The sequence below is a fragment of the Aquila chrysaetos genome, chromosome 3 (genome assembly GCF_900496995.4).
Source record: "Aquila chrysaetos chrysaetos chromosome 3, bAquChr1.4, whole genome shotgun sequence".
In the NCBI taxonomy this organism is placed as follows: domain Eukaryota; kingdom Metazoa; phylum Chordata; class Aves; order Accipitriformes; family Accipitridae; genus Aquila; species Aquila chrysaetos.
Genome location: NC_044006.1, coordinates 10,767,850 through 10,785,563, shown reverse-complemented (window position 1 = coordinate 10,785,563; position 17,714 = coordinate 10,767,850). Strand labels below are relative to the sequence as shown.

The 17,714-nt window shown below is 35.6% G+C and overlaps 1 protein-coding gene across 10 annotated transcripts in view; it reads right to left on the bottom strand.

The window, feature by feature from the left end:
* Positions 1 to 241: 241 nt before the first annotated feature.
* The window catches only part of ZMYND8 (zinc finger MYND-type containing 8), a 61,184-nt gene continuing 43,711 nt past the window's right edge, over positions 242 to 17,714 (bottom strand). For 6 of the 10 annotated variants that reach the window (XM_030008368.2, XM_030008374.2, XM_030008370.2 and 3 more), the window contains exons 13-21: positions 16,855 to 17,007; positions 15,490 to 15,993; positions 13,342 to 13,716; positions 11,049 to 11,239; positions 9,910 to 9,990; positions 8,775 to 8,853; positions 6,719 to 6,958; positions 6,393 to 6,550; positions 242 to 4,978 (exon numbers count right to left, since the gene is read on the bottom strand). In XM_030008368.2, coding sequence (XP_029864228.1) covers positions 4,781 to 4,978; positions 6,393 to 6,550; positions 6,719 to 6,958; positions 8,775 to 8,853; positions 9,910 to 9,990; positions 11,049 to 11,239; positions 13,342 to 13,716; positions 15,490 to 15,993; positions 16,855 to 17,007 — 1,979 coding nt within the window. In that variant the 3' untranslated portion in view covers positions 242 to 4,780. Of the gene's footprint in view, positions 6,096 to 6,392; positions 6,551 to 6,718; positions 6,959 to 8,774; positions 8,854 to 9,909; positions 9,991 to 11,048; positions 11,240 to 13,341; positions 13,717 to 15,489; positions 15,994 to 16,854; positions 17,008 to 17,714 lie in introns of all 10 variants that reach the window. The other 4 variants (XM_030008369.2, XR_005931990.1, XM_030008375.2 and 1 more) reach the window with 4 other exon arrangements.

Sequence of the window (17,714 nt, the reverse complement as noted above, 5' to 3'; positions counted from 1 at the left end):
AGGCTTGGGTTCAAAGGTCCCACACTTCTGAGACAGAAGATCCCAACATAAGTGAAATTATCTATGATCTGGAGACTGTGCAGAAATGGACATTCATCCAGACTGAAACGAAACTGGAAATCCAGGAACACAGAACATTCTTCTAAAACAGTTTAATAAAAAAATTGTGAAGTTTCTTGAAAAATTGGAGAAACCCAAAGCATATCGTGTGTGTCACCTTAGTCACAAAGAAACACAATTGTCAAAAAAGATATTTAAGTTTAATACAAATTTTATACAAAGAAAATGTGAAAAAATACTTCCATATGCTAAAAGCAATTATGCTTCACAAATAAGGCCAGCTAGGCTATTTTTGACACAACTGCAATTCACGAATATTCTGTTCTCGCTTTTTTCTTCTAATACTTTTTTCCCTCTAATATGGGTACTAGCTGGAGACTGTACAAACCGCATTCTTTTATAAACAATGGGAGAAATCAACATGACTAAAATGTACAACAGAATGTACTGGAATGATATCATACAATTAATTTTCTCATATACATACATCACCTTTGCTTTGTTCAATGCTTTCGTTTTACACAACATACAAAATGGTACTACAGTATAAGTGTAACAGACAGCATTTTCATGGGTTACTTTCTCTCATACTGTACTGTTTCATGCTTACATAAAAACATAAATTCCATCATATAAATAATACATGCTCTGGCCCAGCATCAAAAGTCATTTGCCCATGTTTCCCAATCCATGTTTTTCTCTACACCTAGTTCTTGTTCCAAGTCCTTTTGGAGGATTTAAAAAAAAACAAACCGAACTGTGAAGCATAGGAAAAACTTTTCTCAATCTTTGATATCAATGATCAGAAATCATGCTACAACCAACTGGTATTATACTTTCCAACTTTTATAATATTAGGCTGAATGAAATTTTAACTTATTTTTAACCTGTAAACAACATAAATTTTAATGGTCTGGTCGTTGTAAAAAACAATGTAGAACTTCGTGTATTTCAGGTCCACAGATTGGAAATGTCGTAATTTGCCTAATACAATTAACTGAATAAAGATACCCTTCATCACTTGGTTGCTCAAAGAAATTCTACAAGAGTTTCAAAGTGCAGAAATTTTTTTCAATCCAAATGCAAATCAAGTTGTTCGGATTCTCATGATTGTATTATTTGATGCGTAACTGCAGTTTCCCAAGACCAGTTTTCAGTGTTAGCTTGTGATAAGGCTGTTTCAAACCTTCCTTTTCCAACTTCAAACGCTCTTTATAAGTTAAAGTCAATACAAATATAAAAAGGAGATGGTACTCTAACTTTAATGACATCCACAAATTGTACATTATTTACAAAAGAAGCATAGATTTAATATGGATCTTACCTGTCCTCAGCTTTTCTAAGCCAGCGCTAATGCTTTACATTAATGTAGTGTAGTTAATGCTTTGTACACATATACAAAGCTAAAGTCTGAACCTTTGAGGTTAATCCAAAGAACTGTGTTTATTTTTCACATTTCTATTAGATTTATTTATTCCAACAATTGTATGGACTTCTTGTTAGCAGTTAGACTCTTCGTACTTGGACTGGCATTGTGGTCTGAACATATTGAACTCCAGTTCTCATTGCCACTGTCCCAGCAGAAGGACTTACCACTACAGGAATGGTCTGTGGATTAAAACCAAGAGAAACATATCGTTATGTTAAAGGTCACATAAACATGACCACAGAAAGAGAGATCTATTTTCCAGGGGAAATCCAGAATGAGTTTCAAAGTTTTCTGCAAGAATTAATACCTTTATTACCGCAATAGTGCCTCATTCCAGGGTAGAAAGTAGTGTATTACTTCCTATAGCCAAGAGTAGTTCTGTATTATTATTACTACTATATATCTACAGGGACAGGTGGTCCTACAGGTACTGTACACACTCTGTCTGTGCTTGGAGAGTTAGGTTTTCATAGTTACATCCAGTTATGTATTTTCCCCAAACTAATACATGGGAAGAGGAAAAAGGGCTAAGAAAATCCTTTGTCTTTTGAAAAAGTTTTGACAAATCAAACTGGAGTACAAAAATACCCTTGTTTATAAGTATATTCTTGTTACACATTACTTAAATCTTTTTCCCCAAAAGGAACTTCCCCATGCATTCAGTCTACACAGAAGAGAACAAAGAACATCCATTTGAACAAAAAAGTACTTAAGTTAACTTTTGCACAAATCAATAACAAAAACATCAGCATTATTGGGAACTGTCTTATACACCCTGCAAAAATATTAATATAGAATAAACTTTTCACTTCCATCATACAGATCATGATTTATAGATCTTGACAAATGATGTTTCAGGACATCTCTATAGGTGGTAATTGATTCTACAGATGCAGAGACAAAGGCACAAGAATGTTAAACAATCTGGTCAAGATCACATCACTCTGGAAGATCTGGAAAAGGATTTATTGAATCTTAAGTCTGTATCTTAACCTTCCTCCAAAAATGTGAGAAAGTCTAGAAATGTCTACACCATACAAACTGCAAGTATGTTTTGATACAATTCCAGTGATGCACAACTGGTGATCAAACAAATGCATCCATTTCAGTTCACAATATTTTGTGGAAGAAACAGGAAGTGAGATTTTCAGGAATCTGAAAGGGATGCACAGATCTTCCCCCTGATGGTAGTGTGACATTCCAAAGAGAACACGGAAGAAGAAATACAAGTTCACTGAAGCCCAATGTTTCCCCACACTGTTTTAAGAAACCACATTAGTGTCTTAATGGTATTCAACAAAGATTGCGAGTATCCCTGCTGAGATGGATTACAGCCTAGAGTGTTTATCAGCTCCTTTGTGACAAAGTCTATGCCTTCCAGAAGCCTACTCATTCCATTCCCTGGAATGCAAAGACGATGAATTCATATTTTTACATTATTTTAACTGCAGAAAGAATAACAACCAAACACGGAACCAATTTGCTAAATAAATTCAAGATTACTACCATTTTGTAATGATTTCAGATGTGTATAGAGGGTTCAATGGAAATGGTACCCAGAAGATACACTGAAAGTTGTTCAGAGGAAGAAATTCCTAGTTGGACACCAAGTGCAAATTGAACCCTAAAGAAGCCATTATGTAAGTCACTGTTAGTACTACAGGTGGGGAAATTAAGGTTGCCACAGTCCCCTTTTAAATATACACACACAAATGAAAAAATTAAGTTTCAGTTCTTATAGCGATCGGGATATGGAATGTGTGAGACTCCTTAAATGTGTTAAGATCATTCCCTGAGAGGTAAATTTTCCACCTCTGCCAGTTTTACACATATGTACATTTTGCATACATATTAAACATGCACTAAGGTTTAAAATTATTTAAATTGCACGTGCAGTCATTAGAATACAGAGGTGTCTGTAGCTGTGCAAGACTAATGCAAATGTGTACAAAGTTTTAAACATGCACAAATAAAGGTTGAAAACTTTCAGACGTTCCAATTATGCTTTACAGAACTCAATACACTTCGTATTACAGAAAACCAATGAAGGTAACTGCCATTTTTCTGAATATTACACAAAACCACCTTATGATCTTACAACCTCTCAGCTATTCACAAAAGAGCCTAATGTCTTTGATGTTTGCTATTTGATTTTAAAACACATATAAACCTTGCTGTTATGGTAATTCAGTCCAAGCAATTTAGGGCCAATGCTGCAAAGGTGCACAGTGCTCTCAGTTGAGACAAAATGAGTCGAGTTAAAATGCTGCTAGGAATGTGAGAAGTCATGTTCCCCACTAAGCGCAATAACATTTGTGTGGAATATAATGGCCATGAAATACTGTATGTATGTGTGCATGTGCACGTATTCATAGACATACACACACAGAGGCATGTATCCTGCAGCTGGTGGGGGTGTGTTGGCGGGGGGGGGTGCACACACACACATGGGTGGGTGTACACAAGGAGAGAGAATGACAGAGTAACTTCTATAGCAGGTTAGGCCTCACAATCACAGTGTGATTAAGGTACACTGTTAAATTAATACAGTTACTATTATAAATTATCTAACTGCAGTCAGAAAATTAACTGAAGTTATTTATCCACACATGGGCTTCTCTGTTGAACCCACCACTGAGACTGAGCATGCCGTTCAGTTACCAGTGCAGTATCAGCATATTTCCTTTTGGTAAGAAGAATGTCAGCTCAGATGCCATGCTGACTCTGAAGTGAGAACTGCAGAGCATCACCAGTTGAAAGAATGGGATATTATGGTGCATAAAATACAAAACTGAACTCACTTCTGTCCCATCTCCTGTGACTGACACTATGGAATTCAAGTGTCCTTGATTATGTCTTTGATGGAAAAAACCAGGTCTGATTCCAATGCTATTTCTTGTAATTTCATAACCCTAATGTGCAAGACTGTATGGGAGATACACTACTGATGAATGCATATTTTCTTTCATAGTTACTGAGATGTTGCAGGAATATCAAGCATAGCTGAGAATTAATTAAATCTCTTTAGGATACCATAGACAAAAAGATATTTAAAAGATATTTAAAATGAATTCTATATATTTACATTGATGTTGCGGTCAAGTATATACATGAAACAGACAAATAACTAACATAATAATGTAAAATGGAAGTCTGACTGTCCTCAGTGCCTTTGCTATACTTAATGACAATTTCTGAATCACTGTAATAATGAATGATGAAATGAAAGGTGGAATGTTGCACAGCAAAATAAGACATTTTGCACTGCAAGTTGAGACTATACCAGTGAATTCATATCTTGATAGAACAGCAGATGGAGACAACCCCCCAGAAATACTGAGCAATTTTAATGCCAGGAACAGTACTACTGCAGACTTTAAATGATGATATTGTACTTACAATTGTGGGTTGAGTAGTTGGAATATAGGTGGTGGTCTGCGGTACCTGGACCAGTTTTATAGGCTGGTTACTTGTCACACCTGTTGCTATCTGCAGAGACAGCACAGGCAACCTCAGTAGAAGTCTCAGCTTTTACATAAATTCCACCTAGTTGTTATTATTATTATAATATGAAATTTATGTTGGATGTTTTGTTTGTGTTAAAAATTTGCATCTTAATGAATTCACAGGTTACTTCTTTGTTAATAAAACAAAATTCAAATTATGAACATGATCAATGTATACAGCATGATGTTTCAGGTAGAACATCTATGTGAAAGCAATTCCAGATTTGTATAACTGGAATACTCCCTGGCAAAAGTTTTTCAGTAATTGATTTTCTTCCATCCCCTATTTCCCCAGTAATACAAAGGTTGTGCTGCCACAAACAATGCATATGAACATCAACTGAGCCAGAGTTTAACTAACTTCACCAAAGCATTCAGGTGGAACAGCACATCCTTCTACCCTCTCCAAATCTGTCTCCCAAGTTACTCCCTTAGATGACATGTCAAGTCCAGAGATCTAACACCAGACAGTAGCAAATGTGTCAAGAAATGAACACAGCTCTCTAGCTTACTATGCTTCCCAATTCTATAGGACTATCTCAATGAGACATCATGCTGGAATCACAATACTACAAAATTAGTTTGCTTTTAATATTTTAAAATACAACAAGGCTCCTACTGATGTGGGGGATCATGTGTAAGGGTTTGAAGGATCAGCCCCCCCATAAACTTTTTCATTTAATAAATCTTGCATGGGCAGAAGAAAAACGATGCTGAAATTGCTAATAGTCAAGCCCTACCTATAAAGCAGAATCTTCTCTATAAACATTTTCTATATATGCAGTGTTAAGTCCCTTTTATTAGAGCATTTGCTCATCCTTGCCTACTGAATACTATCAGAGTAGATGCTATGGAGGATTTCGTAACTGCACATTGCTCCGTTAACTGTAGATCCAGGTGAATTGTTGTATCAGTGTTATGGAACATTGTGGTACCCTAGTGGCAGTCTGTTGTGATAAAGTAAGTTGATTTGAATGCAGGTCTTGAGCTTGGCCTCTGAACCCCCAGGCAAGAAGGGCTTGGAAGTGCTGCAGTCAGTATTGCTTATCAGAAGGCAACTTGTATCGAAAGATCCAGACCAGAAGCTACACTGATGGGTCCTGGAGAGAGAGAGAGAAAGAGGTCCAGTCCCCTTTGGCTGGAAGGATGAGTCAAGCCAACACAAGGTTTTAGTGGGAATGAGTGAAGGGGAAAGGGTGTTCCCAGAGGACAGAAGGAGATTTTTTTGCCAAGATGAAGAAAAAAAACCACAACTCCCTATCTCACTCCCCAAATCACGCTCTTTGAAATATGCAAATGGTCATAAATTCCTGGCTGATCCAGGGAAGCCTTTAGGGGTAGGTTTCAGAGAAATCTTACATATTATTTTTATTTGAAGTGACCACAATGATACTCACTGTAACACTCTCTTTGCTTTTATCAGCTGAACCTTCCTTTTCCTTAGGGGTGCTGGCTGCTTCTGTGGGTGTAGGCTGCACACTTGAACTGGGCTGAGATGATTTATTTAATGTTTCTGTGCTAATTTCAGTATCTGTTTCTTGCTGTGTTGCAGTAGCTAAAATAAAGGAAAAAAGAGAAAGTAGCCACTACTCAGGGGTACCAGTCCACAGTCACTTTTCACAGGCACATCTGCACCCATACAAATGAAGAATATTCAGTCACTGTGTATTCCACGCACCCTAACCCCCTCAGCTGTGAAACAGGCAACCCAGAGCAAGATTACCTGACTGTGTGCAGGATTTCATATGCTCAGGCCAGTGAGCTTGTTGGCAGGGATAGTCACAGTAGCTAGTATTCCAACAGCAATAAAAAATGGCCTCTTTCTTGCAATTAGCACACCACTGCTTCTTTTTAGTTTCATCCACTGCTTGCTGCTTTTCCAATTCCAGCTGCTTCTTCACCTCAGCAATCAAACGATCTCGTTCTTGTTCTAGACTCTGACGCATTTCAGCCATTGTCAGTTCTAGTCAAAATGCAAAGAAAGATGAGTTTTGCATTTTCCACCTCCCAACAGCAAGGTGCAAAACAATAGTTTTCATGAGTTTAAAGACAATATGAAATTAAAACTAACAATCAAAATACTCCCTGAGTTTGGGCATCTCTGTTTCATACCTACTCAGCAAATGAAAGTCTTCCATCTTCTTTTCTTATTCTGGCACCATGGTCTTTACCCTTAACCGTTACCTTCCATTTGTTTAACACTTTAGTTCTCAATGTCCCAGAAAGGAGCAGAATCCAGGTGTACTGGGCACAGCATAAACACAACAAGGATGTATGCAGCTGCTGCTATCATACTTTGTCTTTACAAGCCCAAACTTTTGTTCTGCTCCAATATTCCAAAAATACAGAGAATTATATTTCTTCTCTTGTCTCATAAATAAGTAAAAGCAAATCATTTGTTCATTGTGTCTTGGTTTCTTTACAAAGAAAAACGTCAAAGTGCCAAGAGGGACACTGACAAAGTTGTAAAAACTCATCACTATGTGATTCAAGCTGTACATTTGAGTCCTTCTTCAGGATTGCTCTGAGAGCCACCCACTATTAATGCAGTTATAAATTGATACACCTCAGTCACTATGAGTGACTATGAGTGAAAGAGGGCTTGACAGAATCTTCAAGGAAGTGGGCAAATACAAATAAAGCATTCCAATTCTAGCCACCTTCACTCAGGATGAATCTTTGAGTCGTCTGAAAAACTCTGAAGTTGACATACTTTCAAAACACCGTTAAAGGTGTTTATTTAAATCAGCAGCTTTAGACTGGTAACAAAGGGTTTAAAGGATTTTTCTTTTGTTTCTGAGCACACCTAGACATTCAGTTCTGCGAGTTGCAGATGAATTGCTGCCATACCCAAGGAATTCCAAAGAATGCTATAACTGGACTGCAGCAGTGGAAAAACTGGTGTACCCTGATTTGAAAGAGCAAAATGTTACTAATAAACCAAAGACATGAGTCTGAATATGGAGTTACTGAGCCCTTAATTCATTTTGATTCCAGATGTGCTTTGCAAAAAGACAGTAAAAAAGTAGACGAGGATGCTGTATTACACAGTCCTAAGGCTGTTTGGACTGCATGTAGCTTAAAGGAGACTGGATCATGCCATTGCAACCTTCTTCCACGTCAGTGCATTAAAAAAGATAATTTAAGAGGAATCATATTTTGACCATGGTTTCATTTCCTGCACATATGGTTGAGTGAATGCAGAGATGAAAATCCCCCTCCTAGGAGGAATATTCTTTTATCTGTTTAAGGTAGTTTTTTGACTTTATTTCACTGACTGTCTGGCACCAAGATTGAGTCAAGGTTGTCTATTCACTTTAAATAAATAAAGAAGTATATACACCAACAGCTGATCTGAACCAAAATGTCAGCTACAATCTACAAAGATACCAGAGGAAGCAGGTTCCCCCAGTGGCTATATTAACAGAACTTGGTTCATATGAGAATTACAAAATAATCAGCATAAAATATCTCATGAAGAGGGATTATCCCATGATGCATAAAATAAAGAGTTATTCTGTCCTATCAAAAGCTCTCTTTAGCCTAAATTTGGCTCAGAGGGCTGAACACCTGTTGTTTGATATGCACAGATAAAGTAACTTTGTGTACATACTCAAAAGGTGTCTGCTAACATCAGCACAGCACATTATATAAGGTTTTCTGTCGTTCACTTGGACAACTTGTAGTATCATATGATGAAGGTAATACATACTACAAGCATTTGGATTTTCTATTTAGGACAAAGCCTGACACACTGTTTTGGACTGCCATTTTCATACCTAGATTATGCTTCATTTCTGAGAGTTCCTGTTGATGTAACCATTGAAGTTTTTCTATCTCAATCCTCAAACGCCGAATCTAGATATTAAAAATTCAATAGTTAGTAATAATAAACAGGGTGCAGTCTATAATACACAATTATTATACAGAAAAACATGCCAAAAGCAAAGAGCCTGATCATCACTTACATCAAGGCTCCTCCATATTAACAGGAGGACAAGATCACAGTTAACCCTAAACCAAAGTCTAAAGTATTCTAAACATTTGTTTGCTAGATTTGCATACCATAAAAAGTACAGGATTGTTTGAAAACAAAAAGCACTTCTATTAAACTTGCTCCTGCTTCCTCTGAAATTAGTTAAGTCTCAAATTTCTCTGACTGGAATCAAAAACCTATTCCTCAGTTTTGTGTGCATTTACTAGTATGACATTTCATTTATTTTATTTTCTTTTTAACTAGATGAGGATTAGGAAAGCAAGTTTTTAATTCACTGTGGATTTGGAATACAAATATAATTGCTCAAAATTGTGACTGCCTTATTTTGGCTAAAACAAGCAAACAAATCATCACACATTTAACTCTGAGCTTTATTTGTTCACATTTGTACTTAGTTTACACTGCTTAATCTGCTTTTTCCAAGTTTAAAGAAAACACTTAGAAGACACTATGTACTAAAATTGGAGACAATTAAAAGGAATATATAGCATTTCATAAAAAAGGCAAAAAGTATTAAAGTATTTTAAAAAACTATGGTCACATAACTGGAATAAGCTGCTGCACTAGAAGTAAATTAAAATCTTCTTCATCTGGTGGACAAATACATGGTTTAAAAAAAGATAATTTCAAAAAAATGACATAATTTCTGATTTTAAACAAGGTGACACAAAATTAAATCCTCAACAGAAGCTTTAAGGATCTGGGCTTGATGGCTTACTGCTTATATCTTATAGAGCCCATCCGATATTATCTAATTGTTACTTCTAAAACAGCATAGAAATTAGGATGTCTAGACAGTCTCAATATATAATAATTTGTAGGTATAGTTATATGGTACTTTTATATATAAAAATACTATTTTGCAACTTTCAAAGTTAAAATACAAGCAGTATTTTTTTTTTCTATATTACACTAACCTCAGCTATTGTACTTCCAGTAGTATTTTTTGAAAGGTCATTATATATTTCAGTCATTGTTCCTTTGATGGCATCCATCATCTGAAAGACAAAAAAACCCAAATTTCTTTGGTATATATTTTTAACAGATACCCACTTTCACTTCCTTTCAACCACTCTAATGTGAACTTATATTACTATCAACAATGGCCCATATCTCTCTATATATTTATCTGGGTCTACTTTTAGAGGACTATTTAGAAGGTAGAACACAACACTTTTGATCAGGACTCTGATTTTTAAATGTCCTGAACTGGTGAACTGCTTGACCTCCTACTTTTCCAAGAAATTGCCATTGATATGATTTGCAAACAAAAAAAATATACCATGAATTTGGGGAAGAAACTCAATGCAAAAAAAATAAAAAAAGACTTTTACTGACATTGCTGACCAGTGACAATCCCACCAAGGCTGTATGGTTGAATGAGAACACTGAAAGTTGACAGTCAAGATTAATTCTGGTGCTTTTAATGCCTGGGTACTCAACTTTATTTCCTTATACAGTATTCACGTTGATTTTTTAAATTTAAACATCTAAGAGAATATATAAAAAGCTAATGTCCCATCCCCCACTGTCACTATTATGATACAAGTATTACACCACATTTTCCCTTTGACAACTTAGCTTCTGGTTTAATACATGAATACACACTTACGACAAGTTACCATCTGATGAAGCTATACAGTGTTTTAAAACAAAAGTACATTTCTGCGTATGTATTACTGGACACAGATGAAGAAATATTAATGTTTACTGTAAATATGATGGTGAGAGGTATCTACACCTTCAGGAGAAAACACAGAAAATGGTCCAAAACACAATGCAACATAAATAAGCAGCAGCAATGGAGGAGCTTGAGAAGGAAAGGTTCTAAAGTGTCTGAGCAGCTGAAGCCTATCATATACACACTCTGATTTGGAACGGCAGCATTCAGCCAGCTCCAAAAAGATGGTTCAGCACTCTCGTCAAAATCTAGCTGTTCCTACCTAGTAGAATGAATTTGCAACATATGACAACTGGAAAATAAAGCTATTTCAGAATTTGAAATGTCAAAAATGTTCAAAATAAAATTTCAAGAAAACCTTGCTCAAGAACTTACTTTGCTAGTGTATTTAGCAATATCTGCAGCCACATCAGCTGAAGCTGTTGCAATTGGCAAGTCTGTATTAACTGAGGAAGAAAGTGTACTTGCAGATCCAGAACTGGTAACCATAGAAATAGGTTGAGTACTTGTAACCAAGGTTATAGTGGATGTGGAAGTGCTCTGGGTGATCTCTTTTTGCTGCACAGCTAAGGAAAGAGAACATACAGTGGATCAATCACATAAGCAATTATGAAAATAAATAGGCAAACTTCTAACTTTAATGTCTAACTTAAATGTGTGCACCTAAACATTTCAAAGATTTACCTTATTTATACAATGGTGCCATTTAATCAATTAATTATACAGTGCCCAGCCACTGAACTTGTACATAATTGTAAGGCTTAAAGGTAATGAAGCAAATACATCTTTGAAAATTACTATTATAGACTGGCCAATGTAAAAGTCTACCTCAGGTCTGTATTCCTCCTGTTTTGGGACTTTTCCATCCCACTTCCTAGGAATTCACTTCCTAACCTTTCAGTCTGGAGAACTCCCAAATAATATCATATGTATGAGCTTAAGTTAGACTTTGACATTTTCATTTGCCATAATTTTGAAACATATTATTTAATTTCTTTTCTTTTTGCTTTGAAGCAAGGTTTAGTGAGCCACTGTTGAAGAAAGCCTACTTTAGTAATACTTCCTGGTGTTATTCCCATTCTTTTGTTATTAATGCTACTAATTATTATTAGTGTTGCAACATGTTTAATATAGATATATTCAGATCAACATTAGCCTTTGGTTGGCTGCCAAGCAAGGAATGCAACATTAGATTAACTCATTAAAGCAAAGAAGTTATTCATACTGTTAACTCAAACAGGATAAGAAAAGTTTTCTCATCTTTGGTCAGTATTTCAAATAATCTTAATCAGCGAGTAATTAAAAAGTGAGAGTACAAATCAAAATGCAAAGACCCTCAGCTTTTCATCCCTAATAACTTATCTGCCTTAAATATTTTTTTAAAAATATACATATTTTAGGACAATAATTTTCAATCTGTTTTTAATGATTCATATTATAAAAGATGTCTTCATTGCCAATATACTCAAAACAGGAATTACTGAAATAAAAAAGTTACTCATATTTATCTCTATGTACTCTATTTTTGTTTACGCCAATTCAGTATATAAGAAATCTATAAATTTTATAGTTTTCATTTAATATATTTCTAGAATATAATATTTAAGATGGAACATTGCTATGATGCACTCAATAGCAAACATATTGATAAAACAAACTCATAGACTGAACATTTAAAGTTCAGCCCATATTATTAAGCTCTTATATTAAATTATGATTCTATTAAAAATAAGACTTCACCAAGTTTCACATTTCTTTTTCTCACTGAATCATTCTGTATCAAATCTGTGCAGTCTACAAGTAGAAAGATACCGCTTCTTCAACACTTCTTAAGTGACAGTCACAAAAGCAGTCTGGGACCTGAGAAATGTGCCTCTGGTAAACGTTTGTACATGACCCATTACCTAAACCTCTCTTCTGTATGAAATTACTGGCTTGCCAGCAATGTTAGCAGAATGGCAAATATCTCTTCTTCAGGCACACCAGTAAACAGTTCAGTTTATTAACTTGAAATTACAAATGAAGCTAGATTTACATAAAGCTGCTGTTCTGTGAAGTGAAGCAACAAAAACATGGCTGATATTACCATGTGCCTACTACTAGCAAAACCTCTGGCAAAGGGATGGTAAGAAAACAGTTGTGAAAACATTCTAAAATGCCACGGCTGTTTGGTCAGTAAACTAGCATCAAAGTCTTGTTAAGAGTTAAGCAACAGGGATTTCAAAGACAAACGTAGCCTGGGTAATTTCATTGTTGTCAAATTATGCTCTATGAAAACCTGTGCAGATCAGCTTCTTGTCAGATAAAACTGGATCCAGTTTGTATATATTGAGGTGATAGTGGTCATCATGCAAGTGGAATAGTTAATGGTTTTATCATATAATGCAGAAAAATAATTCAGTTCACTCTCCCAAATCTGTGATGGCTAAGAATGGCAAAAATATTTATACAGATACACACACAAACTTTTTGTCATTAAAATAAATACACACCAGAAAGAGCAGGTATGGTGAGTAAGTTGTTGTATTTTAAAGTCACTTATCAGGGTAGAACCACACTTTGAGATTTTGTTTATATGGAAGAACTCCTGGTTGGGCAGCCTTGGAGCACTGAGATCACTACTGGGGAATTATGGCATCACAAGCACATTGAGTTAGAAAGTGTATACCTTTAACTGCTTGTCTTGTCTGATATCTTGTCCCTTGAGAGGACTGAGGTTGCTGTGACTGAGACTGCTGGCTCTGCTGCTGTTGCTGCTGTCTCTGCACCTTCTGCATGTGCCATTTCTGAGACGATGTCTGAAATTTATTTGAAGAATTCCACACTACCCGCTGCACAGCAGGGGCAGTTTCCTTAGGCAGCAGAGGCCTCTGCTTTTTCACAGGGCTTCCAGTGGCTGCAGATGGAGCACTAACAGTAGAAGAAGCACTAGTAGTTGCTGTCACACCAGCTGGTGGAGTCTGGGCTGCAGAGCGGGTAAGTACTGGAGTTTCTGGCAGAGGCTGGGTGCTTGCACTGGAGGAAGGTGGAGTTTTACCTACAACTAAACAACCATAAAATGTAATGCCAGCTTTTCACCAACACATCCCTTTCATAATTTTCCATCTGATTTTTGGAAGAGCCATATGCACCTTCCAGTCTACTTTGAATTATTTTCCTCAAAAGGTAATTGATATTCTACAAGTAAACTCATTTCAGTCTAGTTGAAGTTGGTCGCAATTTAAAAGTGTCAGTCGTTAAGGAAAACAAAACAAAAAGTACAAAACCCAGAAAAACCAGCCTGACCTCCTTCGGAAGATATGTGAAAGGTTAGCATTTGTTAGGATGTTTCTGGGTTACCACTTACACCTGTCATCCCAATTTCTCAGGAGAAAAATACATTCAAAAGGCACAATGACTGAACAATAACTGAAGGAATAGCATACTAAAAACTTTCTGAACAAAGGTGAACTGGCACCGACAACCAAATATACAGTGTATTTAAGATATCTATGTTTACTCGAAAATCTTCCAGAGTTTATAGTTGACTGTTCCACATATCAGATCAATTTAGAAACTGGATGATTCTTCCAAAGCTGTGGCCAGGAAAAACATGTCTGAAAGAGAAGGCTGCTGCATTGACACATTTCTGGAAAGGGAGTGAAGCCCTTCAGATCTGCATGCATCAGATCTCTTTTCTGGACCAAGGCATTTTAGTATCTCATAGCCACAAGTAAAGGTAGAGGCCTTCGAGTCATGGACAGGACACAAATTATGTCTAGAATATATTCATATAGGTCTCTATATATATGAATATTTAAATCCATTTTTTATTTCACTCAGAATATTTATTATTCTTTTGCCTCTATATCAAAGTAAAATTTTAGGATCACTTATTATTTCAACCATCACTGGTTTAGGTGACTAGTAATACATGAATCAGTGGTTCTGAAATTCATAAAGCTGCCTTGCTTCATAAATTTTTAAATAAAACTAGAATCAGTCAATATAGACTCCCCAAAATTACAATCCTGTTTTTTAGTTTATAAGCCTGTTTTCTTGATTATCTCATAATAAAATTTTCCATTACATTCTTGTTTTATGATTCAAAATTCAGAAGCATTAAGTTGTCTTCTAAAGTATTCTTAGTTAACTGATTGAAAACAGTTTTAAACAAAATGATTGAGTCAACATGCTATAAAATATAGACAAGAAGAGAAAGTTATATGAAGAATAAAATACTTTTCAATCCAACCAATTTAAATCTGGTTTTCTATTTTGTTTTGTCAAAAGGCTAACATGCAGAACAAGCTTAGCAAAAGCACTTTACTCATTAACTGAGATGGCTTTCCTCTTTTAGCAACACGTAGAAACAAGGGACAATATCTCATGGACAATACATGTAATTTAGCTGTTCTTTTGATTATTACTGAGAGCACTTACATTGATTTCAATGGGACCTTATGCAATTTGTATGTTTGATAAGTTCCAACTTCTTCTATACCTGCCATTTTGGGAGGGCTATGGAAATGTAAAGATTCAGCTGAAAGTCATAAAAATTGCCAAATAAATTCTACATTTGTCACAGAACAAATATCACAGATATTCCTAGTTCTACACTGCTGAAAGGAAACTCAATGAAACATATTTTATTTAAACCAGAAACTCTAACAGGGACTGAAAAATTTTTCATAGTCCCAAAGAATGAAAAATTATTCCTAGAATTGTTTTAGTACAGAAATTTTTACCTTAACGCAAAAATAAAGGTAATAACTCTGGCTTCGATAACAGCCCTACAGAACAGAAGAAAAAAAGGAAGGAAAGAATTTCATCCTACCATCTTGTTTAGGAGGAGGTTCTTTAGATTCTTTCTTGGTTTTCCTTCCTTCACGGCCACAATGATCATCTCCTAGATCGATGACAAGTTCACTCTCAGAATCAGAGTCCAGTCCTAGATGCACAGTCGGAGAGTCTGTTTCATCTTTACCTTTCAGTTTTTCTTTCACAGGATGCTGTAAACTTTTTCCCTTTTCAGAAAATTCTTTTTCAGTGTCTGTAATTGCCTTCTCTTTGACCAGGTCATCTGTTTTCTCCACTTCTGGACTTGTGCTTTTAAGTTCCTCCTTGTCTTCATTCTGTGCTGCGGGCTTAGGTTTTTTTTTCAAGCTCAATGATTCTTTGTCACTTCTTGTACCTTCCTTGTCCTCTCCATCTTCTTGATCATTCTTTGATTTCTGATCCTCATCACTATATTCACTGTCACTGGTGTCAGATTTTTCAGAATCTTCAGAGTCACTGTGCTCTACTGCAGTATAAACAGCTTCAGATATTTCATTTATTCCTAATTGTGGGGAGGAAAATACATTCCATGCTGACATCAGACTGACTGACATTATGAAAAAAAACCCCTCTATATACTGAAACAAGGTGTATACATACCATTATCTTAATTATCAGTCCTTAAGCTATAAACACTTCCCTTCGTGCCCTACCTTAGAATACCAGAACGTATAAGGATTACCTTCCATATATTCCAATTCATATTTTTATTTCATTCAATGGCCCTCCTTTCACTGCTTTTTTCCACTACCTGCAAGCTGCTTTGTTCAACTCAGGACCCAATGCTGGCAATGCAAAGAGGAATTATTTTTATCCACAAGAAACCATCTTAAAATCAGTAACACTATTCACCTGATTAAAGTTACTTACATGCATGTTTGCAGAATCAATTTTAGACTGCGTAACTTTTGCAAGGAGAATCTCTAATTTTTTCAGTGTCTAGAACATCTTCAATTAAGCACTAGACAACACTAAGGGTTCTAACAGCATTCAGCTCCTGTGTGACTGGATATACTAATTTGTGCAACTGATATAAGTTAGGTACAATTCTTGAATTTTTCAATTTACAAAGCAAATATTAAGACTTTAATTCTCTTATACTATCTACATCAGAATGGTACAAAAACAGATTAAAAGATGAAAGCTTTTGGACAAAATTTTGAAACATCATGTCTCACTGTATTTTAAATTAAGCTAGTTCAGTGCATTCTACTTGCCTCAAAGAGTTCAAATATCCTCTACTCTTGTTTTAATGCATAAAGTATTTAAGGTTTTACTATTGAAAAACTTCTTTTAAACTCCAATTCAAAATTTCCTCAAGTGTATCCTTCAGATGTCCACTGTATTCTTGAGATATACTTACCAAGTTGTGCTTTACAACTCTCTATTGTCTTGTCAAGATTAAGCTGGAACCTACTACGTATCTGTCGTTTTGGTGAAATGAGTTGCACAGGAGTGGTCTGCTGTTGGACTGACTCACTCAACTCTTTCAGATCCATCTCAGCTTTGCTACGATCTAGAAAAAGGAACAAAGAAAAATATTTTACAACAAGAAAAGAGATCGCTATCCAGATAAGACAAATTTTACTGAGTAACTATGCAGACAATCTGAAATATAGTTCACTTCCTTTATAATTACAAGCTAAATAATAATTCTAAAATTACTTTACTAGGAACAATGGATTCTTCCTCTCTGATACTACCTATTTCACATGCAAAACGCATGCATCAATTATGTGGATGTTTTCTCTGTCGATGTGAAATTAAGCAAGAAATCATCATTAAGGTCTGTAAGCCGTCTGATAGCACTTCTAGTAAGCTACTGCCGTTATTTACTACTAGTAGTAATACGTTCACAGAGAAAATTAAATAGGAATAAATATCCTCACCATTTAAAAGGTACGTCATGAGAATAGAAATAAAAATGTGGACTGTTACACTACACTAGATAGGTTAGTGAATTTAAGATAAAATAATAACTTTTTCAATGCATGTCAGCAAAACCTTCTCTTGAGTTCTCCTATACACAGCGAATTTTCACTCTGGAACATACAGATCTGTCTGCAAAGAGTACAGACTACAGCGCTAAAGCTAAAACTGTCTTAGCAACCAAGTTTCACATTTTTGCTTCAATTTTTCAATTTCAAAGGTTATATTTCTCTAGCACAGTCCTATCCTTTACTCTTTGCCAACAGGGCTGACACTCCATTAGTGCTAAGGGCA